Source organism: Oncorhynchus tshawytscha, linkage group LG01, assembly GCF_018296145.1.
Source record: "Oncorhynchus tshawytscha isolate Ot180627B linkage group LG01, Otsh_v2.0, whole genome shotgun sequence".
NCBI classification, from domain to species: Eukaryota; Metazoa; Chordata; class Actinopteri; order Salmoniformes; family Salmonidae; genus Oncorhynchus; species Oncorhynchus tshawytscha.
The window spans coordinates 72,744,896-72,772,602 of NC_056429.1; the positions used below are offsets into that span (position 1 = coordinate 72,744,896).

The 27,707-nt window shown below is 44.8% G+C and overlaps 1 protein-coding gene across 2 annotated transcripts in view; it reads left to right on the plus strand.

Moving 5' to 3' along the window:
* The window catches only part of tet1 (tet methylcytosine dioxygenase 1), a 48,552-nt gene extending 21,184 nt beyond the window's left edge, over positions 1-27,368 (plus strand). The window contains exons 1-11 of one of the 2 annotated variants that reach the window (XM_024429443.2): positions 466-6,658; positions 7,106-7,156; positions 12,323-14,642; positions 14,841-14,931; positions 19,538-19,631; positions 19,940-20,148; positions 20,364-20,514; positions 24,307-24,534; positions 25,357-25,533; positions 25,785-25,935; positions 26,160-27,368. In XM_024429443.2, coding sequence (XP_024285211.1) covers positions 12,368-14,642; positions 14,841-14,931; positions 19,538-19,631; positions 19,940-20,148; positions 20,364-20,514; positions 24,307-24,534; positions 25,357-25,533; positions 25,785-25,935; positions 26,160-27,337 — 4,554 coding nt within the window. In that variant the 5' untranslated portion in view covers positions 466-6,658; positions 7,106-7,156; positions 12,323-12,367 and the 3' untranslated portion in view covers positions 27,338-27,368. Of the gene's footprint in view, positions 1-465; positions 6,659-7,105; positions 7,157-12,322; positions 14,643-14,840; positions 14,932-19,537; positions 19,632-19,939; positions 20,149-20,363; positions 20,515-24,306; positions 24,535-25,356; positions 25,534-25,784; positions 25,936-26,159 lie in introns of those variants that run through there. The other variant, XM_042325284.1, reaches the window with a different exon arrangement.
* The last annotated feature ends 339 nt before the right edge of the window (positions 27,369-27,707 follow it).

The following is a 27,707-nucleotide window of genomic DNA, read 5'->3' on the forward strand; positions in this document are numbered from 1 at the left end:
GTGCCTAACGAGAGCTGGACAACTTGTTAAAATATAAACATATGGGACATTTTAAGAGCAGGCTATTAGGGGTCCAGTGGAGGGGGTAGGTGATGGGAGGAGGGGTGCAGGAGTAGGGAGAAGGGGTAACTGTAGTATGGAACAGGAGTTACAGGGGTGCTGTAAAGGGGTGGCGGGGAGAGAAAAGGTTATTGGAAGGGTGCAGGACTTATAGTAGTTAAAGTGGTCCATCCACTCATAGGCATCAGACTTTCAGAAATCAATCTTCAACTGTAGGCTACATTACACTTTGACTGTGTAGATCTTTGGGGTGCAGGTAGCCTAGTGGTTAGAGTGTTGGACTAGTAACCGGAAGGTTGCAAGATTGAATCCCTGAGCTGACAAGGTAAAAATCTCTTGTTCTGCCCCTGAACAAGGAAGTTAACCCACATATGCTGTCATTGAAAATGATGTTTTGATAACCTTGTAAATCTCTCTCAGACAAGGTGACTTTTATCAATATATAATTGGCTCTATTTACGCTCAGATTCTAAAAATGATAATTAGCATCAAAGTAAAATCATGCAAAAGTACAAATCCCTGCAAGCCCCTGCACGTCATCTCTAGCTGACACCTTTGCTAACAGGTATTATGACAATATAAAACTTTGCACAAAACAGTTCACAGACTTGTGAATTTAAAGACATTTTGGCAATTTATTCATTACTACATTTAGCTAACATTAGAAAGTTAATGCAGAGATTCTTATTTTTGCCTCGATTCAGGAGTCCTCTGTCAGAGTCTAGGTGATGTGGGTAATGCGGAGTCAGGCACAGGACACAGAGATGAGTAATAGTAGTAACTTTACTCAAAAATAATCTTCCAACAAGGAGAACAAAAATCCAGAATCACATAAACGAGACAACTGACAACATTAAACACGCACAAAACCATGATGGCTCCAGAGGGTTAAATAGGGAAATAATTCAAACGTAATGGGAACCAGGTGTGTACAATACAGACAAAACAAATGTAGATCAGTGGAGGCTAGAAGGCCGGTGACGTCGACCGCCGAACGCTGCCCGAACAAGGAGAGGCACCAACTTTGGCGGAATGGAGGATTGGTTGAGTTCTAGTTTTTCAGTATACGTTTTTTGAAGATGATTGACGTTCAACCCATCGGGTATCTCGTTTCACCCTTATGTCATGTCTTGAAATATGCAGACAGACAGATTAAAGGTCAATTTACACTTTCTAACTCCGCCCATAACTTTTGGACTTTATAGCATTCCCAGAAGGCCTGGATTATTGAGTCATTGTCAGTTTTACACTTAAGACATGACTGCGGTTGTGCTGTCGAATTTGTGAATTTTGTAGAGTAAATTCTATACATTATACATAAACTGGATTAAGTGTACATTTTCATTTCCTGTAATTTACCTATCATATGAATATCCTTTTCTGTCTCAAATAGCATTCTCTCAAGATTGCTCTGATGTCCAAAAATATTTCAAATACAGATTTTGTGATATGAAACTTTTTAATTAATTGGAAAATAGCTACATTAGCCGGTCCAAAATGTATTTGGAATTCTGTCATGGAACTTTTTACATTTCCTATTACCAAGTCATTTACCTTTAGTTTTCCATGTGAACCAATTTATCAGTGAATTCTGAAAAGCTATTGAAGGATTGTCCATAAGGTTGTGTTTATAGGGAGTGATATTGGTTCTTGTAGAATATGTTTCATTTTCTTCCATATTGTTCTAGTGTTCTTAACTATGAAGTTAATGTTCTTTGATTTATCCTTTCAAAATTGACACATGAAAAGGTTTTGGGAATAAGTATGGCCATCTTCAATATGTACCCATTGTTCCTCTTTCGTTTATTTAACTATATGTCGCAGGTAAAAGTCCTGGGTGGCGACTTGATACAATTTCAAGTCTGGAAGGTGAGAATCTCTGGTAGTTTAACCTGTGAAACTCTGAGCTGTTGTTTTTGAGCTTAAGTGGTACCCACTCTGTCAATTTCAGTCAGAAAATACAAAGTAACACAAAATACAAAGTACATATAATTCTAAAGCGACAGCACTTGTCTTTTTGCTGGGGAAGTCATAAGAATGAAGTCATCATAATGCATTTATTTTCCATCAACATTTAATGTTATATTTACAATACCCTCTCATCCAGAGAAGTTTACAGGAGCAATTAGGGTTAAGTGCATTGCTCAAGGGCACATCAACATATTTTTCACCTACTTGTCTCTGAGATTCAAGCCAGTGACCTTTTGATTCCTGGCCAAACACTCTTAACCGCTAGGCTACCAGCCGCCCTGATATTATCTTGAATGCATCCTCCATATGTGCCGCTGATCTATCTCACTCATTTCAAATGGGGGAAAATACGTTTTAGAACTTGAAAGGCCTAATCGCTCGAGTCATTTTATGATGTCAGGCTTGAGAATCCGTTCAGACATTTTCGCACAGTGAGGTTCTACCCAAACCAGATCAAACCAGACACTTTTGGTTTCAAGTGGCCAAGTCACGTCATGGACTAACTGGGAATCAGACATGAGATCTAATTGCATCAGTGAAAAGGTTACGACTTCAGCTTTCTCCTCGTATGTACATCATTCCTGTAAAACGAAAAATGAAGGCATGGCACGTTGCACAATACATATTTGATTTCAAACCTAGACTTTCATATCTCTTATTCCTCGAGATGGGGACAATTTGTGTTTGTAGGACTTATAGTATGAAATCTAAATATATCTAATGAAGGTAGTTCAGAATATACAGTATGTGTCGCTTAGAGAATGCTAAAGAGTTTAACAGGTTAACCTATTTCTTAGGCTATTTTTGCACATTTTGATCTTGCCTATGGTGGCAAAATTGCTAAGACCCGGGGCAGCAAAGCGAGCTGTGGCACATATACCTACAATAATATTGCGGGACTGCGGTCGGGTTCGAGACCAGTTCTTGCGGTCGGGTTCGAGACCAGTTCTTGCGGTCGGGTTTGGGACCAGTTCTTGCGGCCAGGTTCTGGACAAGTTCTTGCGGTGGGTTCGAGACCAGTTCTTGCGGTGGGTTCGAGACCAGTTCTTGCAGTGGGTTCGAGACCAGTTCTTGCGGTGGGTTCGAGACCAGTTCTTGCGGTGGGTTGGAGACCAGTTCTTGCGGTGGGTTGGAGACCAGTTCTTGCGGTGGGTTGGAGATCAGTTCTTGCGGTGGGTTAGACCAGTTCTTGCGGTGGGTTTGGGACCAGTTCTTGCGGCCAGGTTCTGGACCAGTTATTGCGGTAGGGTTGGAGACCAGTTCTTGCGGTGGGTTGGAGACCAGTTCTTGCGGTGGGTTGGAGATCAGTTCTTGCGGTGGGTTGGAGACCAGTTCTTGCGGTGGGTTGGAGACCAGTTCTTGCGGTGGGTTAGACCAGTTCTTGCAGTGGGTTGGAGACCAGTTCTTGCGGTGGGTGGAGACCAGTTCTTGCGGTGGGTTGGGGACCAGTTCTTGCGGTGGGTTGGAGACCAGTTCTTGCGGTGGGTTAGACCAGTTCTTGCGGTGGGTTGGAGACCAGTTCTTGCGGTGGGTTGGAGACCAGTTCTTGTGGTGGGTTGGAGACCAGTTCTTGCGGTGGGTTGGAGACCAGTTCTTGCGGTGGGTTGGAGACCAGTTCTTGCGGTGGGTTGGAGACCAGTTCTTGCGGTGGGTTAGACCAGTTCTTGCAGTGGGTTGGAGACCAGTTCTTGCGGTGGGTGGAGACCAGTTCTTGCGGTGGATTAGACCAGTTATTGCGGTGAATTAGACCAGTTCTTGCAGTGGGTTGGAGACCAGTTCTTGCGGTGGATTAGACCAGTTATTGCGGGAGCAGGTGGGAGTCGGACAAGAAGTCAACAGGAGCAGCTGTATTAAAATCAGTGGGAGCTGGCTGGAGCGGGATGAAGAAATCAGTCCCGTGCAGACCTTTAGTCCAACACAGATGAGCATTGCAGATTATCTGACTGGCATTTTTGGGCTGTTGTTATCAGAAGGTTTTGCCAAATAGATCTGGTAAGATCCAAGGAAAAATGTAATTGAATAAAACTTCCAAGTAAAGTATGGTGTAGAGGACTATCCAAATTACTGACCCACGTGTCCTGCAGGCTGCAACCCTTTCTTAAGTGTGTTATTGTAATGTTTTACACATTCGAAAGTCTATCAGTCTGTCACACAATGTTATGCAAATTAGTTGCTGTATGTGAGGCATGCTGGGGGAGAGTTTTGGTGAGCCATTTTGTGTGGCAGATAAGTGCTGGGGTGCACTGTCTGTGTTCATCCAAATAAATGACAACTTGATTATTTTATGGGAAATCAGTGTCCTAGACTGTTTAATCTAGTCAACAAACTCCTTGCGAGTTTCGGTGGTCTTACATGCTCATTACAGTATGTTACCAGATGGTGGTTGAAAGGTGTGGTGATTCATATTAAAGGTGACTGGAAAGCCAACCTGACCTGTTTAGAACACGCACAGTCAGTCTCTCTCTCTCTCTCTCTCTCTCTCTCTCTCTCTCTCTCTCTCTCTCTCTCTCTCTCTCTCTCTCTCTTCTCTCTCTCTCTCTCTCTCTCTCTCTCTCTCTCCATCTAGCACTGGCACTAGCTGTTTAAGTCCAGACTTCACTTTCGCCTTGTCTGCATCTAAACTTTCCTTTTCTGTGGAGTGTTACACCTGTTCTAACCTGCCTCAATTACACTTTGTAGTTGAATGGAATTCTAAAATATATTTTTTCCTCTGCACTTACATTTTAATGTAATTGAATAGACTGTCAAGTTAGAATAAGGATTCTTATGAAAATTAGAACAGTCGTCTGTTAAACACTGCCACATCTTAGTTGTGCTTACTATGATGTCCTTTTAATTCAGTGGTTTATCCTCACGAGAGATGTCCTTGTTTGTTTGTTTGGGGTTGGTATGCTGCCTGTTGCTATTGGTTGTTATGAATACACTGATAAGCTGTTGTCGTAGTATCTGAGCTACACCACACACACACACAGGGAGCCTGCCTGAGTTTGTTCCCTTGTCCTGGTATGACCTCCGCCTTGCCGACACCACATGGTCATCTTTAGAGAGGAGAGAGAGAAGAGGGAGTTCTCTCTGAGAAGAGGCTGAGAAAGAGTGGGGAAAGGAAGAGAAGTTGCTGGGAGAGAGTGAAAGAGAGGCTAGAGGATAGAAAAGGGGAGGATCTGGGAGAGATATAGATAGAAATTACAGAGGGAACGAGAGAGAGAGAGAAAGAGGGAGAGTGAGAGAGAGAGAAGGGCTGGGTGTCTACTCGTCAGAGTCAGGGGTGTGTTTCTTCTCCACCCCAAACACACACAACTCGTGCCACTACTTCTGTATGCCAGGGAGTAGAGAGTTACTGGAGCAGAACCACTGTGGGCTGGTGCTACACTCATGCAGCAGTAGTCGACCACCTGACTGTGTTTTGGTGTTTCACAATGCTGGGTTGTGTTCATTAGGGTACGAAACAAGCCTGGAAAGTGTGGCATGGCTTAGGGCGAATTCTGTCATGGTTTGTGTACATTGAGTTAGTTGGAGAAATCACAGCTTAGGGAAATCACAGCCCCAAATCACAGCTTAGATAATAAAAATACTCTGCAACTCTTGTCTTGTTATAAAACTGATACTTTTTATATATATATATATTTTTAAGATTGACGTTTGCTCATAGCGTTATGACACAGAGTTCATAAAAAGCTAGCGTAACGTGACTATAGAGGCTAGGACAAGTGTTTGTAGTTTGAACTCTGAGGTGACTTGGAGGAATCATTGGAGCTATGACTGATGCCAGACAGACAGGAGTGTGTGCTTTGCTTTACAGTCAGGGTCCATTAAGATGCTAAATAATTATATCAGTGATTTGAATTCAGTCATATGTTCTTGTTGTCTCTCATGCAATATCATCTCAGAGTAATTGTATTTTCTGTCTAACTCTGACCCTGTTTACTTCTGTATGAATAGAATACAATAGAAAACAATATAATACATGTGTTAGGCCTAATTTTGTGAATCAACTTTTCCATAATGTTGAATACGCCATTAATAAACATATTTTTAAATAACATGTTGTTTCCCACACCCAGTTTGTGAGTGGCATTTAAAGGGTTAATATCTCAGACAGACACAGCTCAGTGGACACATCTATCTCTTCTTCCTCAGCTCAGCTCCAGTCTGGTGCGTCTACGTTGTCCAGTCCACAGTTTGTGTGTGTCCCCCGTTCGTAGGGGCTAGAGTAAAAGCCCACATAGGAGCTCCTTTGTTTAGGAGGGACTAGGCATGGGAGATCATTTACAAGCCGCTGACGCCCTCACCCCATTGGCTGGCGGGGCTCAGTCTGTGTCTGCGAGAGGCATGCCGTGTGTGCGTGTGTGTGTGTTTATGTGAGTGTGTGTGTATGTCTGTGTTCGTGTCTGCGGCAACAGCAGTTCTCTACACAGTGTCTCACAGGCAGACAGGCAGGCAGCCTCTCTCTGCTCTGGCGATGGTAGTGGAGAGCTAGCTCGCCCTCCTCTCAGAGACGGCTGTTATAGTAGCCTGCTATTCTTCTATCTAGAGCTGAGGGGAGCAAAGCAAAGCAAGATGGCTACCGGTACCTTGTAGGAATATAATACTACCCAAACTGGAGGTTCTGCCTCTGAGGACAGACAAGGTAAAGCTGCCCGGAGCCTTTAGTAGCCCTGGAGGCTATTGTCTAGCTCCAGACGCATATTAATACAGTACAGCATTCTAGCTGGAGACTAACCCTGTCTGCTGTGCTGCTGGGCTGTGTGTGGATTTGGAAACAGTTTCAGGATATCAGGATATAAACAATGTAGTGTATGAAAGATACTTTACGGTAGAATGTATTATTATGATAACTAGCTCTACTGTTTTTCAGTGTTTTGTGTCCTGTGTGTTTGCATGTGTTTTGTGTGTTGTGTTTGTATTTGGAAGCAGTTTCAGTATACTACTATTAGAATACAAACTATATATAAAAGGTTTGATACAAATAGTTGATTGTTATTATTACTATTCCTGTTGGACTGTGTAACCTCTAAATCACTAACGATGTGTGTGTGTGTGTGTGTGTGTGTGGGGGGGGGGTTGTGTTTTCCAGGTGGCGTGCAAGGACGTGGCCAAAGGAGCGTTAAAGAAACCAGTTTCCACGGTAACAACCACCCTTCTCCTTTTTTCTCTGCATGTCTTTTTTAGCCGTGGTGGGACAAGGATCCGTCTGCGTCCTTCTCTTTCTGTCTGTCTATTTTTTTGTTTGTGTGAGAGAGGAGAGTTAACAGTAGTTAGACTAGCATTACTGTCTGGTTCTAGTAGAGGGAAATACAGTCAGTTGTACAACTGAATACATTCAACTGAAATGTGTGTTCCACATTTAACCCAACCCCTCTGAATCAGAGAGGTGTGGGAGGCTGCCTTAATCCACATCCACGTCATCAGCGCCCGGGGAATTTTGGGTTAACTGCCTTGCTCAGGGGGAGAATGACAGATTTTTGCTTTGTCAGCTCAGGGATTCAATCCAGCAACCTTTCGGTCACTGGCCCAACGCTCCTACCCGCCAGGCTACTGTAGTAGTAGTAGTAGTAGTAGTTGTAGTAGTAGTAGTTGTAGTAGTAGTAGTAGTAGTAGTAGGAGAAGTAGTAGAAGTAGTAGTAGTAGTAGTAGTAGTAGTAGTAGTAGTAGTATATGGTGTAAGGCATATCATTATATATTTTGGTGAGATACAGATGCTTCTTGTCTCTCTGTTTGGGGATGCTAGGGATGGGTAATCCCTATGTGGAGCTGTGTTTGTGTGTGTGTGTGTGTGTGTGTGTGTGTGTGTGTGTGTGTGTGTGTGTGTGTGTGTGTGTGTGTGTGTGTGTGTGTGTGTGTGTGTGTGTGTGCGCACATGTGTGTGTGTGCATTAATGTGTGTGTTTGTGTGTTTGTTAGGAATGGATAGTCCCTCGGTTGAAACCTCCTTGGAAACCCTTCTCCTCTGAGAGGGTCGTTAGGAGTCAGAGAGCAGTCGTAGTCTTGTTGCTAGGACAGAAGTAGTAGTGTAACTTTTCATTGAAAAGTGGAGAAGAGTATTTGTAGGTTGTGCTGTGGTAGTTTTAGCTGCGGTAGTAGCAGTCGTGATAGTACATTATGCAATGTTTTCTTTTGAGTCTGTTTGAGTCTGCATGAGTCTGTTTGATTCTGTTTTTAGCCTGACTGGCTGGAAGAAAGAGTATTATTAGTAGCTGCAGTGTTTGTAGGAGTTAATGTATTTGTGCACTGCTCTGTTTAGTCAGTGTGTATCTGACTCTGTGAAGTTGAGTTCAGAGAGGAAGGTGGCATTACGCTCTATGAATGAAACGAATACGATGCACAGAACTTCAGAGAAACACACTCACACACTCAGCCCAGGAAGGAAGCATGCTTTTTTATGTCTTATCTTAAGTTCAGCATACCGTGGGATAGTTGTCGTAAGACTGTCTGCAGCCTGTGGTCTGGCTTTGAACTCTGTGGATGTTTTTGAGGATTATCAGAGCTGAAAGCAGCCTAAGAGCTACTTTATCAGGAATGACTTTTCAAATACTTTTAAATAAGCCTTTTTAATGCATTATTTTAAGAGAATGTTCTGAAAGGATTGACAGTAGAACCACCTGTTTGCTGTCTGTGACATTCAATGAGGATGTGAAAATGCCTACTGTATACTTATGATGTCACTTCTTTTCTGAAGTAGAATAAAATAAAATGTTATTTGTCACATACGCCAAATACAACAGGTGTAGACCTTACTGTGAAATGCTTACTACATGCCCTTAACCAACAATTCAGTTCAACAAATAGAGTTGAGAAAATATTTACTAAATAAGTTTTTTAAATTTAAAAAAAAAAGTTTTAAGTAACACAAGAACAACAATACCACGGCTATATACCGGGGGTACCGGTACCGAGTCTATGTGCAGGGGTACAGGTTTGTCGAGGTCATTTGTAATTAGTCTGGTTTGCCATTTGATTCATTGTTCAGCAGGGGGTAGAAGCTGTTAAGGAGCCTTTTGGAACTAGACTTGGCACTCCGGTACCGCTTGCCGTGTGGTAGCAGAGAGAACAGTCTATGACTTGGGTAACTGGAGTCTTTGACAATTTTCTGGCTATCCTCTGACACAACCTAGTATATACAGTTGCTAAACAGTTGAACTTTTGAAGTCGGAAGTTTACATACACCTTAGCCAAATACATTTAAACTCTGTTTTTTCACAATTCCTGAGTTTAAATGTATTTGGCTAAGGTGTATGTAACTTCCGACTTCAACTGTAGGTATTACATACTCGGTCAGGTAGAGGTTGGAAATGTTAGTGAAGACACTTGGTCTGCGCATGCTCTAAGTACACGTCATGGTAATCCGTCTGGCCTCGTGGCCTTGTGAATGTTGACCTGTTTAAAGGTCTTGCTCACATGGGCTACAGAGAGTGTAATCACACGGTCGTCCGGAACAGCTGGCGCTCTCATGCATGCTTCAGTGTTGCTTGCCTCGAAGCAAGCATAAAAGGGAAATCTTTGTATGCGTCTCTGTGTGTGGAGTGCATTGTATATGGTGTATGGACACTCCCTATGTGGAGCTGTCTGTGTGTGTGTGTGTGTGTGTGTGTGTGTGTGTGTGTGTGTGTGTGTGTGTGTGTGTGTGTGTGTGTGTGTGTGTGTGTGTGTGTGTGTGTGTGTGTGTGTGTATTGATGCGTGTCTGTGTGTGTGTTTGTTAGGAATGGATAGTCCCTCGGTTGAAAGCTCCTTGGAAACCCTTCTCCTCTGAGAGGGTCGTTAGGAGTCAGAGAGCAGTCTTGTTGCTAGGACAGGAGTGAAGATTTGTGCAAGCTGTCATTCAGGAAAGGGTGGCTACTTTGAAGAATCTAAAATCTAAAATCTATTTTGATTTGTTTAACGGATTAGACGGATTACCGTGACATGTACTTAGAGCATTGTGCAGACCAAGTGTTTTTTGGTTACTACACGATTCCATATGTGTTATTTCATAGTTTTGATGTCTTCACTATTATTCTACAATGTAGAAAATAGCAAAAATAAAGAAAAACCCTTGAATGAGTAGGTGTGTCCAAACTTTTGACTGGTACTGTATATCTTACAAAAACATTACAGACACCCATATCTACAGTATATGTCAAAAAATATATTAATGTACTGTTATATGAAATGTTATGATACATACACACTGCTGGCGTACTGCTGGAACCCAGCCACTACTGCTTTGCTATGAAAAGCAGGTTACCGTGAGTGACACACTGCCTTTAACCCTTTCTTTCTCTCTCTCTCTCTCTCTCTTTCCTCTCCCTATTTCTCTCCATCAATTTCTCTCTCTCCTACTGTCTCCTCTTTCTGTATCTGTCTCTCTTTCTCTCCCTCTCGCTCCCTTTTTCTCTTGCTCTCTCTCTCTTTCTCAATAGTAGCTCATTTCCACATTCTCTGTGATGTCTCTCTCTCTTATGATTTCAGCAGCAGTCAAGATGTTGCCTCAGCCTCCTCTCCCGCTATCAGTAGCAGCATGGTCTTAGTGGTAATGGAGGGTCACAAGACCAGGAGAGGAGGAGAGGAGGGGTGTTCTGAATACTACATGACTGTAAATAGAGTTGGGGTTTTACTAGAGTGTATTGGGAGGGTATTATTGTGTATAATTCTCATCTCTAGTAGAAGGAGAGAAGAGGGCTTCACCCCGTAATTGATCCACAGACTGAGTTTTCTGTTTGGTGTGTGGGTTAGAGAAAGTGTAGACAGTGTTTTAAGTTGAGTCTGATCAATGTAAAGTGCATTCTTCTTACAGTAGGCTTATGGTGATGATTTTATGTTGTATGTCGCCTTTCTATTGTTGTTGTTGTTGTAAGCAATGTCCCTCTTGCTAATCTAATTTAATATCAGTGACCTACAGTAGCAGCTCAGACTATTTATAGGGTTGTTGTAGGGTTTGTACGTTTTTAGAGTACCACCAACACTGTAAAAGTATGTTCACACTTCATACTACCTGCCTACCCTTTGTCTGTCACGTAAGGGCGTCCTTTCGCCATTAGATAGACACGTCTTGTTTTACCCAGCAACAGAGATGTGATGATGAGGTGAGCTGCACTGGTCCTCTGTGAGATAGAACTGTCTCTGTGCCAGTAACAGCAGTAACACAAAGCCTCATGTGTCTTATTAGCCCAGTTAATCCTGTACTACAGCAGTGTTTCTCAACTCCAGTCCACATTTTTGTTCCAGCCCTGTACTAACACACCTAATTCAACTAATTGAACTAGGGTTGAGTCAGTTGTGTTAGTAGTGGCCTAGAAGAAGGATGTGACCAAGACTAGAAGGCTGGTGGCTGTCATTTCTCACAGGGCATGTTGGGAACTGTAGGCCTGGAGGCTTTAAAACAGTGAGTGCATGCTGGGTAGTGTAGTCTATAAAGAGTGGTTAAACAGTGAGTTTAATGACAGTTCAGACAAGGTAAACAAGTAGCTGACACCCACCCACCTCCAGGCTCCCTGTAATTAGAACAGTTCATTAACTATACATAAAACAGGCACACACACAATTTAGTGGGTGGAGTCTTGGCACTGTGGTGTTTTTATCTCTGTCATATTGTTTTAATCAGATTGGATGTGCCAACGACATTATCATTAATTATGGAAGGTGTTGCAAGCTCCTATTAATATAGAAACTCCGGGGTTCAGAAAAGATTTGGCCTTGCTCCATGACAGTATTATGGTATGTACACTACTGTATCAACACACACACACACACACACACACACACACACACACACAAAGCAGTAAGGTACAGATCTGCTATCTTAATTCAACCAGTTTCTCACAGCAGGAAAATAATCCTACAGCAACAGGAAATTTGAATTATTATGAGGAATATAATTAATGGAAGTGTTTGTAGGGGTTGATATATTTGTCGTTAGGGCAAATCAAGTCTGACATTTTCAAGTGGAAATTATAGATTCAAATCTATCTTTCTCCGTGTGTCTCTCTCTCACTTTCTTTCTCGCTCTCTCTCTCTAAATTTAATTCAAAGGGCTTTATTGGCATGGGAAACATGTGTTCACATTGCCAAAGTAAGTGAAATAGATCATCAACAAAAGTGAACAATAAACATTACACTCACAAAAGTTTAAAAGGAATCGATACATTTCAAATGTCACATTATGGCTATGTACAGTGTTGTAACGATGCGAAAAATGAAGTACAAAATATAAAATATATATATATAAACATACATGTGGGTTGTATTTACAATTGTGTTTAATCTTAACTGGTTGCCCTTTTCTTGTGGCAACTCTCTCTCTCGCTCTCTCTCTCAGGTGGTTCCAGAGGGCGTCGCAATAAATGGCAGAAGCCCTGTCCAGATGGTAAAGGAAACCTATACGGCAGAGGAGGAGTGTCACATACCTCCCACACACCCCCAGACACACCCTCGCACACACCCTCCCCACGCCCACACTCTCACCCCAATCCTAGATGGCCGACCAGCAGTACTTATCAAGAGAGAGCCTGGCCTGGAGGACACCAACGATGCACTTCTTCTGCAACACCACTACTCTTCATCTTTTCACAATGGTGCTGACGAAAACCTGTCTAAAACCAACGGTGCTCCAGTGTCACCAGATTCCCAAAAGACTACAAGACAATTAGAGTCCCAAAGGACTACAAAAACCACATACCCCAAAGGCAGCTCTGAGCCCAATGATGCACTTCCGGATGACACCATGACCGTTCCTCTGAAGAAGATAAAGTTGGAGGAGTCGTGGGTGTGGTCTACGGAGCAGTCCTCCACCCTACTAGGGGGCAATGATGACGATGTCTATGTGGACGCTCTGTCCACACTAGCAGCAGTTGTGTGTTTCTCTATCACAGATAGGAAGGGGCTGGAGGACAAGCTGTTTAGCTCCCGTTCCCCGGTGCTACAATCGTTAAAAACAGAGCCGGAGGACTTTAAGGTAGACCTACTCCTGAGAAGCACTCCCATCAGTCCACGGAAAGCTCTTGACATTATTGTCAAACGAGAACAACCCTCTCCAGATCTCTCTCTGCCAAGCATCCAGTCGTTGGTGCAAGAGAGGAATATTAGCAATGACCAAGCTATTGCTATCGAGGCGCTAACCTTACTGGCATCTATCCCCCAAAACCCCCCAGAACCCTTTAGAATGGACGCACATGGTCAAAACCCCACCACATCTTCCATGCACTTATCCAGTAGAAACACCTCTCTCCAGGATGTCAAACCCCCTACAGGTTTCCTCCCCAACAAAGTTCTAGTCATCAGCTCCCCCCTGCACCAGACCTCAGTCATACGCTCCCCTCTGCACCAGACCTCAGTCATCAGGTCCCCGGTGGCCAGACAGAGTCTTGTCATCCAGTGTCATTCCCGTAGTCCCGCAGCCACTGGCAAGCTGTCCCTACAGGACCTGCTAGAAGCCAGCTCGGACTGTGGCAGACTTCCCTACGACAGCACGGAGAGAGCAGGACAACACCTGTACAGGAGAGCAGACCAAGACCTTGGTTCTCACCATAACAGGTCCGAAGGCACTTTCAGAGAGGGGAAAGACATGGAGAGGAATAGTAAGGAAACAACAGAGAGGACGGTGGGTAAGAGCGGGAGGAACAGGGATGAGGAAGAGGTGGCGGCTCAACTGGCCGAGTTGGCATTCATCATCCAATCACGTCACAAGCAGCAGGGTTTCCAACCCTCCCAGCACTCTGAGAACAACCCTCCCAGAGGAACGCCAGTCTCGGCCATCAAGTACAACTACAATTCCCAGCATGCACCACCCAACAACAAGAAAATCCCTGTGAGGAAACCAAGTTCCACACCTTCCAAACCTAGGAAGAAGAAGGGGATAGAAGGGGTTGAAGAGGAGGGCTACAACCCCAACAACAAGATCCCCATGTCCAAAAGGACACCCAACGGCAAGACCCCCAACAGAGCCAGGGTCCAGAAGGTTCTGCCCCAGCCGAAGACATTGTCGCTCAGCCACAAGAGGAGCCTGTTCCTGCCTCAGACTCAAATGGATCTAAAGAGATACCTGGCTGAGGCTCAGGAGGAACAACGGCAGCTCTTTTACTACAGCAACAGCCACAGTGGGGTCAAATACCACAAAACCTCTGGAGCCGTCATTCGTGGTCAAGGTTATGGTCATGACAACCAACAGTGGTCGCATTTGAACGGTCACCACAATGGTCCTCTGAACGGTCACCTGGACCCTTTACAAGGACAAGGAGTTGGACAAGGACATGAGTGTGAAAGACGATTGTATTCTCAGGTATCGCAGCCCTACGTTTGGCAGCAGCACGGTGCTAACCTAAAGGCTAGCTCCACCAACCCCAGTTTCACCAGTTTAGACTCTAACAACCACAGAACTGGGTTGAACCATAGTTTACCCAACGGCTACTCCTCTGGGGGTCAACGGCAGGGGTATTACAAGGTGGAGAAGTCTGGTCCGGTCACCATCTTGTCCACGTCAACTGATGGCGCTTTGGACCTATCAGAGGAGTTGATGCCAACCAAACACAACGTAAACAGCTTCCTGGAATCGCCCCTCATATTTCTGGACACGCCCACTAAGAACCTGCTCAACACCCCCTCTAAGAAACTCTCTGAGATCCCCTCCTGTGGCTGCATGGGTGAGTCACCTTGATGATGATGGTAGTGGTGGTGGACATAATAATGATGAGGATTATGATGATTATGAATATGATTTTCTCTGCATGCCACAACATGACTGGTTGACTGGGTCTGTATTTGTCACATCCATGTACATAGCATTTGCTTTCCGGGAAATAAGCTGAAGCTGCGTTCTAAAAACGACTCTCTCTCCACAGAGCAAATCATAGAGAAGGAGGAGGGTCCGTACTACACTCATCTTGGTGCTGGACCCAGTGTGTCAGCCGTCAGAGAGATGATGGAGAACAGGTAACAACAAAAACTAACAACAAAAGCCAAACTGCATCAGTTTTTTATTCCATTCCACAACCAAGCTTGGGGGGGGGAACAAGTGTTTGTTGCTGCCTAGCCATTTTACTTTATACATTTATATTTCCATTGGGACTGCAAACCTGTGAGGTGCTAATCCACTTCTGTTTTCATGACAAATCTATTGGCTGTATAACACTGCTAAGGTAAGAGTTAATATGAAACAAGAGTGGCTCAGTGCCTCACAGGTTGTCTTACCAGTAGGCTCATAGAGCTAGGCTAATATGTACCACTACCACTACTCAGTAGCTGTATATATTTCTAAAAGTATGGTACACACTCTTATTAGCCTACTGTAAGATCCATTTGCCCTGCCAAAGGCCTGGTTTCCCAAAGGGCTCTTGGTGTTCATGGAATGAGGTGGGGCTTACAATCATATTATAACTCTTAAATTATAGAGCCTGTCATTGAAGGAAAGCAGCACCCCGCTGGCAAAACACACACTTGTACACACAATACAGTGCCTTGCGAAAGTATTCGGCCCCCTTGAACTTTGCGACCTTTTGCCACATTTCAGGCTTCAAACATAAAGATATAAAACTGTATTTTTTGTGAAGAATCAACAATGAGTGGGACACAATCATGAAGTGGAACGACATTTATTGGATATTTCAAACTTTTTTAACAAATCAAAAACTGAAAAATTGGGCGTGCAAAATTATTCAGCCCCTTTACTTTCAGTGCAGCAAACTCTCTCCAGAAGTTCAGTGAGGATCTCTGAATGATCCATTGTTGACCTAAATGACTAATGTTGATAAATATAATCCACCTGTGTGTAATCAAGTCTCCGTATAAATGCACCTGCACTGTGATAGTCTCAGAGGTCCGTTAAAAGCGCAGAGAGCATCATGAAGAACAAGGAACACACCAGGCAGGTCCGAGATACTGTTGTGAAGAAGTTTAAAGCCGGATTTGGATACAAAAAGATTTCCCAAGCTTTAAACATCCCAAGGAGCACTGTGCAAGCTATAATATTGAAATGGAAGGAGTATCAGACCACTGCAAATCTACCAAGACCTGGCCGTCCCTCTAAACTTTCAGCTCATACAAGGAGAAGACTGATCAGAGATGCAGCCAAGAGGCCCATGATCACTCTGGATGAACTGCAGAGATCTACAGCTGAGGTGGGAGACTCTGTCCATAGGACAACAATCAGTCGTATATTGCACAAATCTGGCCTTTATGGAAGAGTGGCAAGAAGAAAGCCATTTCTTAAAGATATCCATAAAAAGTGTCATTTAAAGTTTGCCACAAGCCACCTGGGAGACACACCAAACATGTGGAAGAAGGTGCTCTGGTCAGATGAAACCAAAATTGAACTTTTTGTCAACAATGCAAAACGTTATGTTTGGCGTAAAAGCAACACAGCTCATCACCCTGAACACACCATCCCCACTGTCAAACATGGTGGTGGCAGCATCATGGTTTGGGCCTGCTTTTCTTCAGCAGGGACAGGGAAGATTGATAAAATTGATGGGAAGATGGATGGAGCCAAATACAGGACCATTCTGGAAGAAAACCTGATGGAGTCTGCAAAAGACCTGAGACTGGGACGGAGATTTGTCTTCCAACAAGACAATGATCCAAAACATAAAGCAAAATCTACAATGGAATGGTTCAAAAATAAACTTATCCAGGTGTTAGAATGACCAAGTCAAAGTCCAGACCTGATTCCAAACGAGAATCTGTGGAAAGAACTGAAAACGGCTGTTCACAAATGCTCTCCATCCAACCTCACTGAGCTTGAGCTGTTTTGCAAGGAGGAATGGGAAACAATTTCAGTCTCTCGATGTGCAAAACTGATTGAGACATACCCCAAGCGACTTACAGCTGTAATCGCAGCAAAAGGTGGCGCTACAAAGTATTAACTTAAGGGGGCTGAATAATTTTGCACGCCCAATTTTTCAGTTTTTGATTTGTTAAAAAAGTTTTAAATATCCAATAAATGTATAATAAAGAAATAAATAAATTCCACTTCATGATTGTGTCCCACTTGTTGTTGATTCTTCACAAAAAAATACAGTTTTATATCTTTATGTTTGAAGCCTGAAATGTGGCAAAAGGTCGCAAAGTTCAAGGGGGCCGAATACTTTCGCAAGGCACTGTACATTCACAAATACAAAAACACACCCTGCGTGTTAGAACAGGAAACCCCTAGGGCCAAGTCGAGGGGCACATGAGGAGAAATGACAACCTCTACAACAACCACACACTCCAGTCTCTCTGCTCTATGGTCTCACTGCTGAATAGCCTCAGTGCCTGGTTTTTAACTGTTTTGACAGTTATTCCAAACACTATTGCTGCATTTTGGCTAGTGATGTAGTCCTACTGTCCCATTGTATTTTGATGAAGTTCTCAAAATGGGATTTGTTGTTGTATTGGCATTCATTGAAAGATGTTGGTGCTGGTGGTCGCAGATAAAGGGAGAAATGCTTGATACAGTATGTCATTGCTGAAAGGATTGTGTTTGTGTTCTAAGATGGGAAGTGTGAAATGTCATGAAGATGTGATGTGTACGTTATCAGGTCCGTATTAAAAAATCATAGGCCCGGGGCTTTTTTAAAATTTTTATATTGTCACGCCCTGACCATAGAAAGCTTTTCATTCTCAATGTTGGTTAGGTCAGGGTGTGACTAGGTGATTTATATTTCTATGTTGGCCTGGTATAGTTCCCAATCAGAGACAACTGTTTATCGTTGTCTCTGATTGGGGATCATATTTAGGCAGCCATTTCCCCTTTGTGTTTTGTGGGATCTTGTTTTTGTGTAGCTGCCTGTGAGCAGCCCAGAATGTCACATTTAGTTTTTCTTCTGTTTTGTTTGGTGAGTTTATTAATTATTAAACATGTGGAATTCTACACATGCTGCGCCTTGGTCCAATCACTATAATAATCGTGACATACAGTGGGGCAAAAAAGTATTTAGTCAGCCACCAATTGTGCAAGTTCTCCCACTTAAAAAGATGAGTGAGGCCTGTAATTTTCATCATAGGTACACTTCAACTATGACAGACAAAATGAGAAAAAAAAATCCCATTGTAGGATTTTTAATGAATTTATTTGCAAATTATGGTGGAAAATAAGTATTTGGTCAATAACAAAAGTTTATCTCAATACTTTGTTATATACCCTTTGTTGGCAATGACAGAGGTCAAACGTTTTCTGTAAGTCTTCACAAGGTTTTCACACACTGTTGCTGGTATTTTGACCCATTCCTCCATGCAGATCTCCTCTAGAGCAGTGATGTTTTGGCCAGCCTGGTGCAGGTCGAAAAGCATTAAACATGTATGGCAATTTAGCTAGTTAGCTTACACTTGTTAGCTAATTTGTCCTATTTAGCTAGCTTGCTGTTGCTAGCTAATTTGTCCTGGGATATAAACATTGAGTTGTTATTTTACCTGAAATGCACAAGGTCTTCTACTCCGACAATTAATCCACACATAAAACGGCCAACTGAATCGTTTCTAGTCATCTCTCCTCCTTCCAGGCTTTTTCGTCTTTGAACTTATATGGTGATTGGCATCTACACTTTTACCACGACAACCGGCAAAACATTTCATCTTTCAATCACCCACGTGGGTATAACCAATGAGGAGATGGGAGAGGCAGGACTTTCAGCGCCTTCTGCATCAGGAAAAGGAGTTCTATTTTATCCCGTGGCGTTGGAGACGCTCGTTGGCGCGCTCGAGCAGTGTGGGTGCAATAATTGAATAACATGGATTTCTAAATTTATTTTGTGATGCTCGCGCACGCAACATGTCCGGTCTGGTCAGCATGTAAGGATGAAGATGAACCCATAGGCTACTCGTGGTGATGGCCAATGGGCTCCTTGTGGCAACAGCCTATTTTAAGATGAGCTACTTTGAAAAACAGTGCTGCTGTTAGCTACAAATTAGGATTTGTTGAGAAAAAAATATTTATATTGGTTCTACAGACAGATTCATCTTCTCTTTTCAGCAGTAGGCATTTGCTTTCCAAACTGTACATTTTTCTCAGGATTGTATTTTGAAATCTGCAAAAGGAAACTGACAGCCGCAACCAAGCATATAAATATATTCCACAGATGGCTGCTCCAATTCAAGTCAGGATTGGCATCCATTGCTAGTGTACCTATGACTTTTAACAGTCAAATTGCCAGGGTACGGGGTTACAAAACTCTTCTATGGATTATATGTCTATGGCCACAACGCAACAAGCTGTAGTCTATTTGGCACGCAAGCAGCCCAAACAATTTATATTGGTGTTTCCTTTTTGGCAGATACCTATATGTGCTTGTGACAAAACTTAATCCATAGTTATTTCTTTAGAAACTGTTGATCCTCTATGGGTAGAGGATGCTCTCTGGCGTATTTTTAACATTGGGAGTGGGCTGTGGTTGGATAAAAAATTATAATATAAAAAAAGGAACATATACTGTATATAAATATATATATATTTTTTTGCTGCCTCTTGGCCTGTGCCCCCCATTGGCCTGGACCCAGGGGCTTCATCCCCAGTAAGCCCCTGCAATAATCCGGCTCTGTATGTTATTGCTGTGTATGTTCAAAGGTATGGAGAGAAAGGGAAGGCAGTAAGGCTGGAGGTGGTGGTGTACACTGGGAAAGAAGGACGCAGTTCCCAGGGTTGTCCCATCGCCAAGTGGGTAAGTACCTCCTGTGTGTGTGTGTGTGTGTATGTGTGCGTGTGTGTGTGTGTGTGTGTGTGTGCGTGCGTGCATGCCTCTGTGTACACTGCTGCGTGTGTGTGCGTGCCAGCGTGCCTGTGTGTACACTGCTGCGTGTGTATGTGTGTGTGTGTGTATGTGTGTGTGTGTGTGTGTGTGTGTGTGTGTGTGAGTGCCAGCGTGCTTGTGTGTACACTGCTGCGTGTGTAGGTGTATAGGTGTGTATATGGCTGTGTGTGCGTATACACATCTGCATGTCTGTGTAGTAACCCTTCTCTCTCCCCCAGGTGATCCGTCGGGGGAGTGAGGAGGAGAAGCTGCTGTGTCTGGTGAGACACCGAGCAGGGCACCGCTGTGAGAGTGCCGTGGTGGTGATCCTCATCCTGGCATGGGAGGGCATCCCCCGGGGCGTGGCAGACAGTCTGTACCAAGAACTCACTCAGACCCTCTGTAAATACGGCTCCCCCACCAGTCGACGCTGCGCCCTCAACGAGGAGTGAGTTACTGAAACAACAGACCTATGCGTATTATTCAATAACAGGCTTACACATACACATTTACATTCATAGAACAAAGGAGTTAGTTCTTTCCTTTCTAGCATTTAGTGACCTGTCTCTCTCCCTCTCTCTCTTCAGTTGCACTTATGTGCCAGGATCTAAATGGATCTTCTTCTCCCTCTCCCCATCTCTCTCCCTCTTTCTGTCTCTCCAGTCGGACGTGTGCGTGCCAGGGTTTGGACCCAGACACTTGTGGCGCCTCGTTCTCCTTCGGCTGCTCCTGGAGTATGTACTTCAACGGCTGCAAGTTCGCCCGCAGCAAGATCCCCCGAAAGTACCGCCTGCTGGGAGATATGCCACAGGAGGTGAGGACCAGGACACTCCAGTCAAACTGGGTCAAACTCTAGTCCTCTAGGGCCGGCCACAGTGTCAGCAGGTCTTCGTTCCTCCCTTGCACTTATATGCTCATTTAAGGTCATTGATTAGCTAGGGAGTCCACATACCTGGTTTTCCTGGTCTAAATCAGAGCTAGCTTAAGGGAAAGAGCAAAAAACCAGCAGCCAATTTGACTCTCTAGGAATTGAGTCTGACATCCCTGAATTAGATTTGAGAGCCTGGTCTGAAAAGAACCCTAGCCACTTCCCAATATGCCTAAACCCTAGCTCTTTGCTTTGCTAATCTAAGCCTTGTTATAGCTTTACAATCAATGGTTTAGAATAGATAGTGACTTAAACATTACTGGTATTATCTTAAACACTCCCAGATTCTCCAGGGGCCTGTTCCTGTCCCTTTTTGTCACACTCTTCAAATCAAATCAAATCAAATTTTATTTGTCACATACACATGGTTAGCAGATGTTAATGTGAGTGTAGCGAAATGCTTGTGCTTCTAGTTCCGACAATGCAGTAATAACCAACAAGTAATCTAACAATTCCAAAACTACTGTCTTATACACAGTGTAAGGGGATAAAGAATATGTACATAAAGATATATGAATGAGTGATGGTACTGAGCAGCATAGGCAAGATACAGTAGATGGTATCGAGTACAGTATATACATATGAGATGAGTATGTAAACAAAGTGGCATAGTTAAAGTGGCTAGTGATACATGTATTACATAAGGATGCAGTAGATGATATAGAGTACAGTATATACGTATACATATGAGATGAATAATGTAGGGTATGTAAACATTATATTAGGTAGCATTGTTTAAAGTGGCTAGTGATATATTTTACATCATTTCCCATCAATTCCCATTATTAAAGTGGCTGGAGTTGAGTCAGTGTGTTGGCAGCAGCCACTCAATGTTAGTGGTGGCTGTTTAACAGTCTGATGGCCTTGAGATAGAAGCTGTTTTTCAGTCTCTCGGTCCCAGCTTTGATGCACCTGTACTGACCTCACCTTCTGGATGATAGCGGGGTGAACAGGCAGTGGCTCGGTGGTTGTTGTCCTTGATGATCTTTATGGCCTTCCTGTAACATCGGGTGGTGTAGGTGTCCTGGAGGGCAGGTAGTTTGCCCCCGGTGATGCGTTGTGCAGACCTCACTACCCTCTGGAGAGCCTTACGGTTGTGGGCGGAGCAGTTGCCGTACCAGGCGGTGATACAGCCCGCCAGGATGCTCTCGATTGTGCATCTGTAGAAGTTTGTGAGTGCTTTTGGTGACAAGCCGAATTTCTTCAGCCTCCTGAGGTTGAAGAGGCGCTGCTGCGGGGTGTTCCTTCTGCTGTTTCCTGAAGTCCACAATCATCTCCTTAGTTTTGTTGACGTTGAGTGTGAGGATATTTTCCTGACACCACACTCCGAGGGCCCTCACCTCCTCCCTGTAGGCCGTCTCGTCGTTGTTGGTAATCAAGCCTACCACTGTTGTGTCGTCCGCAAACTTGATGATTGAGTTGGAGGCGAGCGTGGCCACGCAGTCGTGGGTGAACAGGGAGTACAGGAGAGGGCTCAGAACGCACCCTTGTGGGGCCCCAGTGTTGAGGATCAGCGGGGTGGAGATGTTGTTGCCTACCCTCACCACCTGGGGCGGCCCGCCAGGAAGTCCAGTACCCAGTTGCACAGGGCGGGGTCGAGACCCAGGGTCTCGAGCTTGATGACGAGCTTGGAGGGTACTATGGTGTTGAATGCCGAGCTGTAGTCGATGAACAGCATTCTCACATAGGTATTCCTCTTGTCCAGATGGATTAGGGCAGTGTGCAGTGTGGTTGAGATTGCATCGTCTGTGGACCTATTTGGGCGGTAAGCAAATTGGAGTGGGTCTAGGGTGTCAGGTAGGGTGGAGGTGATATGGTCCTTGACTAGTCTCTCAAAGCACTTCATGATGACGGAAGTGAGTGCTACGGGGCGGTAGTCGTTTAGCTCAGTTACCTTAGCTTTCTTGGGAACAGGAACAATGGTGGTCCTCTTGAAGCATGTGGGAACAGCAGACTGGTATAGGGATTGATTGAATATGTCCGTAAACACACCGGCCAGCTGGTCTGCGCATGCTCTGAGGGCGCGGCTGGGTTTTACTCATCTCGGCTGCAGTGAAGGAGAGTCCGCATGTTTTCATTGCAGGCCGTGTCAGTGGCACTGTATTGTCCTCAAAGCGGGCAAAAAAGTTATTTAGTCTGCCTGGGAGCAAGACATCCTGGTCCGTGACTGGGCTGGTTTTCTTCTTGTAGTCCGTGATTGACTGTAGACCCTGCCACATACCTCTTGTGTCTGAGCCGTTGAATTGAGATTCTACTTTGTCTCTATACTGACGCTTAGCTTGTTTGATAGCCTTGCGGAGGGAATAGCTGCACTGTTTGTATTCGGTCATGTTACCAGTCACCTTGCCCTGATTAAAAGCAGTGGTTCGCGCTTTCAGTTTCACACGAATGCTGCCATCAATCCACGGTTTCTGGTTAGGGAATGTTTTAATCGTTGCTATGGGAATGACATCTTCAACGCACGTTCTAATGAACTCGCACACCGAATCAGCGTATTCGTCAATGTTGTTATCTGACGCAATACGAAACATATCCCAGTCCACGTGATGGAAGCAGTCTTGGAGTGTGGAATCAGCTTGGTCGGACCAGCGTTGGACAGACCTCAGCGTGGGAGCTTCTTGTTTTAGTTTCTGTCTGTAGGCAGGGATCAGCAAAATGGAGTCGTGGTCAGCTTTTCCGAAAGGAGGGCGGGGCAGGGCCTTATATGCGTCGCGGAAGTTAGAATAACAATGATCCAAGGTTTTTCCCGCCCTGGTTGCGCAATCGTTATGCTGATACAATTTAGGGAGTCTTGTTTTCAGAATAGCCTTGTTAAAATCCCCAGCTACAATGAATCCAGCCTCAGGATGTATGGATTCCAGTTTGCAAAGAGTCAAATAAAGTTTGTTCAGAGCCATCGATGTGTCTGCTTGGGGGGGAATATATACGGCTGTGATTATAATCGAAGAGAATTCTCTTGGTAGATAATGCGGTCGACATTTGATTGTGAGGAATTCTAAATCAGGTGAACAGAAGGATTTGAGTTCCTGTATGTTTCTGTGATCACACCACGTCTCGTTAGCCATAAGGCATACGCCCCCGCCCCTCTTCTTACCAGAAAGATGTTTGTTTCTGTCGGCGCGATGCGTGGAGAAACCCGCTGGCTGCACCGCCTCCGATAGCGTCTCTCCAGTGAGCCATGTTTCCGTGAAGCAAAGAACGTTACAGTCTCTGATGTTCCTCTGGAATGCTACCCTTGCTCGGATTTCATCAACCTTGTTGTCAAGAGACTGGACATTGGCGAGAAGAATGCTAGGGAGTGGTGCACGATGTGCCCGTCTCCGGAGTCTGACCAGAAGACCGCCTCGTTTCCCTCTTTTACGGAGTCGTTTTTTTGGGTCGCCGGCTGGGATCCATTCCCTTGTCCTGGTTGAAAGGCAGAACACAGGATCCGCTTCGCGAAAATCATATTCTTGGTCGTACTGATGGTGAGTTGACGCGGATCTTATATTCAGTAGTTCTTCTCGACTGTATGTAATGAAACCTAAGATGACCTGGGGTACTAATGTAAGAAATAACACGTAAAAAAACAAAAAACTGCATAGTTTCCTAGGAACGCGAAGCGAGGCGGCCATCTCTGTCGGCGCCGGAAGAGAGCACTCCTCTGATCTGTGTGTTGTCTGTCTGTGGGTTGTTCAGGAGGAGAAGCTGGAGAATCGGCTGCAGAACCTGGCTACAGACCTGGGTCCTGTCTACCAGAGACTGGCCCCGGAGGCTTTCCAAAACCAGGTGGATCAGGAGCAGGCGGGCCAGGACTGCAGGCTGGGTCGGAGGGCGGGCCGACCTTTCTCCGGGGTCACGGCGTGTGTGGATTTCTGTGCCCACGCTCACAAAGACACACACAACATGAACAATGGCAGCACTGTGGTACGCCCCTCACATGACTGTTTGTCAATGGACACACACAGGTGCACACACATTCACTGTCAAACACACAGAGAAATAGACACAGATACATACGCACGCTCGCTCAATCGCGCACACGTACACACACGCACGCACGCACACACACCCACGCACGCACACACACACACTCACTGTCACACATAGAGAGAACCACAGACACAGATACTTAGACACTCGCTTCTGATTGTGTGCCAGCATATTAATGGACATATCATATATTTTTTATTTTTGGGGGCCTGGGTAAGTCAGCTTTAATACTGCAGAGAGATTGTAGCATTGTACCATCATTGTAATTGTCTGCATAATTTCCAATCCCCCATATATTATTTTGTAAATATATACAGTATATATACACATATATGTTTTTAATATATTAATGAACATATCTTAGACAAATGTCAATATCAAATCATTAACATGTTTCCATAGTTGATACAAAAATCAATATCAGCTATCATATCACCTCGCGACACAACACCTCTCCCCTATTTGATAGTTTGTCTGTAAGCACTGAGATGTAGGCTACGTGTGCCTTTTTAAAAATGTATGTCGTTCTGTCCTTGTCTAATGATGTTCTGTATTATGTCATTCTGTATTAGGTTTCATGTTTTGTATGGACCTCAGGAAGAGTAGCTGCTGCTTTTTCAACAGCTAATGGGGATCCTAATAAAATACTAAAAATACCTGTTTTCACTTCCACCAAGATAGGCATTTTATCCCGGAAATCTGGGAGATACTGTGTTAGTCTTTTCCATTTGCGTAAAATGTCTCACCCTCCTGCAGGTTTGCACTTTAACCAAGGAGGACAACCGTGCGGTGCGTAACGTCCCTGAGGACGAACAGCTCCACGTCCTGCCCCTTTATAAGATCTCACAGAGGGATGAGTTTGGCAGTGCCAATGGCCAGTGGGCCAAGATCCAGACTGGGGCCCTGCAGGTGCTCTCAGCCTTCCCCAGAGAGGTAGGTTCCAACACTCCAGGTTTAAGTCTCTCCTGCTCTACCACACCTGATTTTACTAATCAACCTGCACATCCAGTTGCCCTTCAGGGTGCGCCCTTTGGTATTGAAATTAGTTGGTGTCAAGGACATGTCAATAGGAGAGTTTTGGGTTTGATTCTTGCATGAGTCAGATTTCCGTGTTTACTTCAAGACACTTGATAAAAGCATCTACTAAAAGCTCTCCTTAATGACCATGTTTATATCATCACCAGGTGCGTCTGCTGGCTGAGCCGGTGAAATCAGCCCGTAAGAGGAAGCAGGAGGCCAAGCTGAAGGCCCAGGCTGACAAACAAGCTGCAGCTCAGGACAGGAAGCCTGGACAGAGTCCACTAACCCTGGGCAAGGTCAAGACTGCAAACAAAGGTAGAGATCTCTGGTTGATTGATTGATTGGTTGGTTGGTTGGATGATTAGTCAATTGGTTGGTTGGTTCATTGATGGGTGATTGAGTGGGTGGATAGGGTGGGTGCATTAATTGATTAATTGGTTGATTGATTGTTGCTACAAAATCATGTACAAGAAAAAGCTTGAAAAATGTGGTATGTAAATACTCATCATTAATCCCGGTTTGTATGTTTAACTTGACAGGTTTGAAAAGTGCTTCTTCAGCAGATCAGTCCCCCATGTTCAAAAAAGAGCCTCAGTCCTTCAGCTCTTACAGACCAGGAAATGTGGGTGCGTATGTACCAGACTCTAACTCCCCTAGCGCTTACAACCACAGCACCCCCACATACCCCACTCCTCCTGGAAGATCAACACCAGGGATGGAGTCTCTTTCCCCCCATTGCCCCGGCCTGCCTGCCCCCCAGTACAGAGGGCCACCAGGGACCCAGAGCAATGGTTCCCCATTCCATTACAAGACAATGGAAGAGGCTGTGGCTGTGAATGGTTACTCCCCAGGACTCAGCAGAAAGCAGCTGGTGGACCCTGACACATGTCGGACCCCCCCAGGAATGCCCCGGAGTGGCGACTACTCCCCCAGGATTTTTAAAACGGAGCCAAACAAGGTGCACTGCTCCCCTCTCCTCAGACCCCCTCACAGCCACAGCACTCCTCCTCCCTCCTCCTCCACCCACACCCACCCAGAGGGCCTCCACAGCAGACTCAATGGTCTCCTCAGGGCGAAGGCAGAGCTGGGAGTCAAGGACGGGGTTAGAGGTCATGTAGGTCATGTTATTCCTCACAGTGCCCCCCATCCTCCTCATCAGGCCCCTTCCCCTCTCTTCCCCAAACCAAAAGAGGTCAAACAGGAACAGGAAGAGGTGTGGTCGGACAGCGAGCACAACTTCCTGGACAGTGATATCGGCGGGGTGGCGGTGGCTCCCTCCCACGGTTCCATCCTGATCGAATGCGCCCGCCGAGAGCTCCATGCCACCACACCCATCCTCCGGCCCGACCGCAGCCACCCCACCCGCATCTCCCTGGTCTTCTACCAGCACAAGTCCCTCAATGAGCCCGACCACGGCCTGCACATGTGGGAGGCCAAGAAGGCCCGGAGGGAGCGGGAGAGAGAGGAGGAGGCTGAGAGGCTGGGGATGGGCCTAGACCTGGAAGAGGTTAGCCCGGTCAAGGGGAAGAGGGGGAATGGGGCCAGCAGTGAGAGTGTGGAGCCTGAGGAGGAGGTAGAGGAGGAGGGCCCGGAGGAGAAGAAGGGTGTGTTGACAGTTCCTACCCGGAAGGCGGTGACTGTCCCGCGGGATGGGGTGGTCACTGTTTCCCCTTATGCTCTGACACAGGTCACAGGCCCTTACAACCGCTGGACATGAGATGATACTGTTATGTACACACACAGACACATACAACAAATACATTTGAACACACACCACCCTGTGCTACTGCCTTACCTCAATCAACATTACACTTCTAGTCTCGTTATGTGTTATTTCATTGTGTTACTTTTTCTAATGTATGTCTGTTTATTTTTATTTCTCTTTGTCTCTGCTTTCAAAGTGATGAGGAAGACTATCATTTGTGGGGTTTTAACTGTGAGTTTTGGTATTTGATGATGAAACATTTTGATCTGGTTTTTCATGTAAAGAGATGGTGCTCAGAACCAATTTTTTAAACTGGTTTTATATAGGAATTGATTAATAAGAACAAACAAGATGTGATTATTTATTCTGATTATTTTTGTAC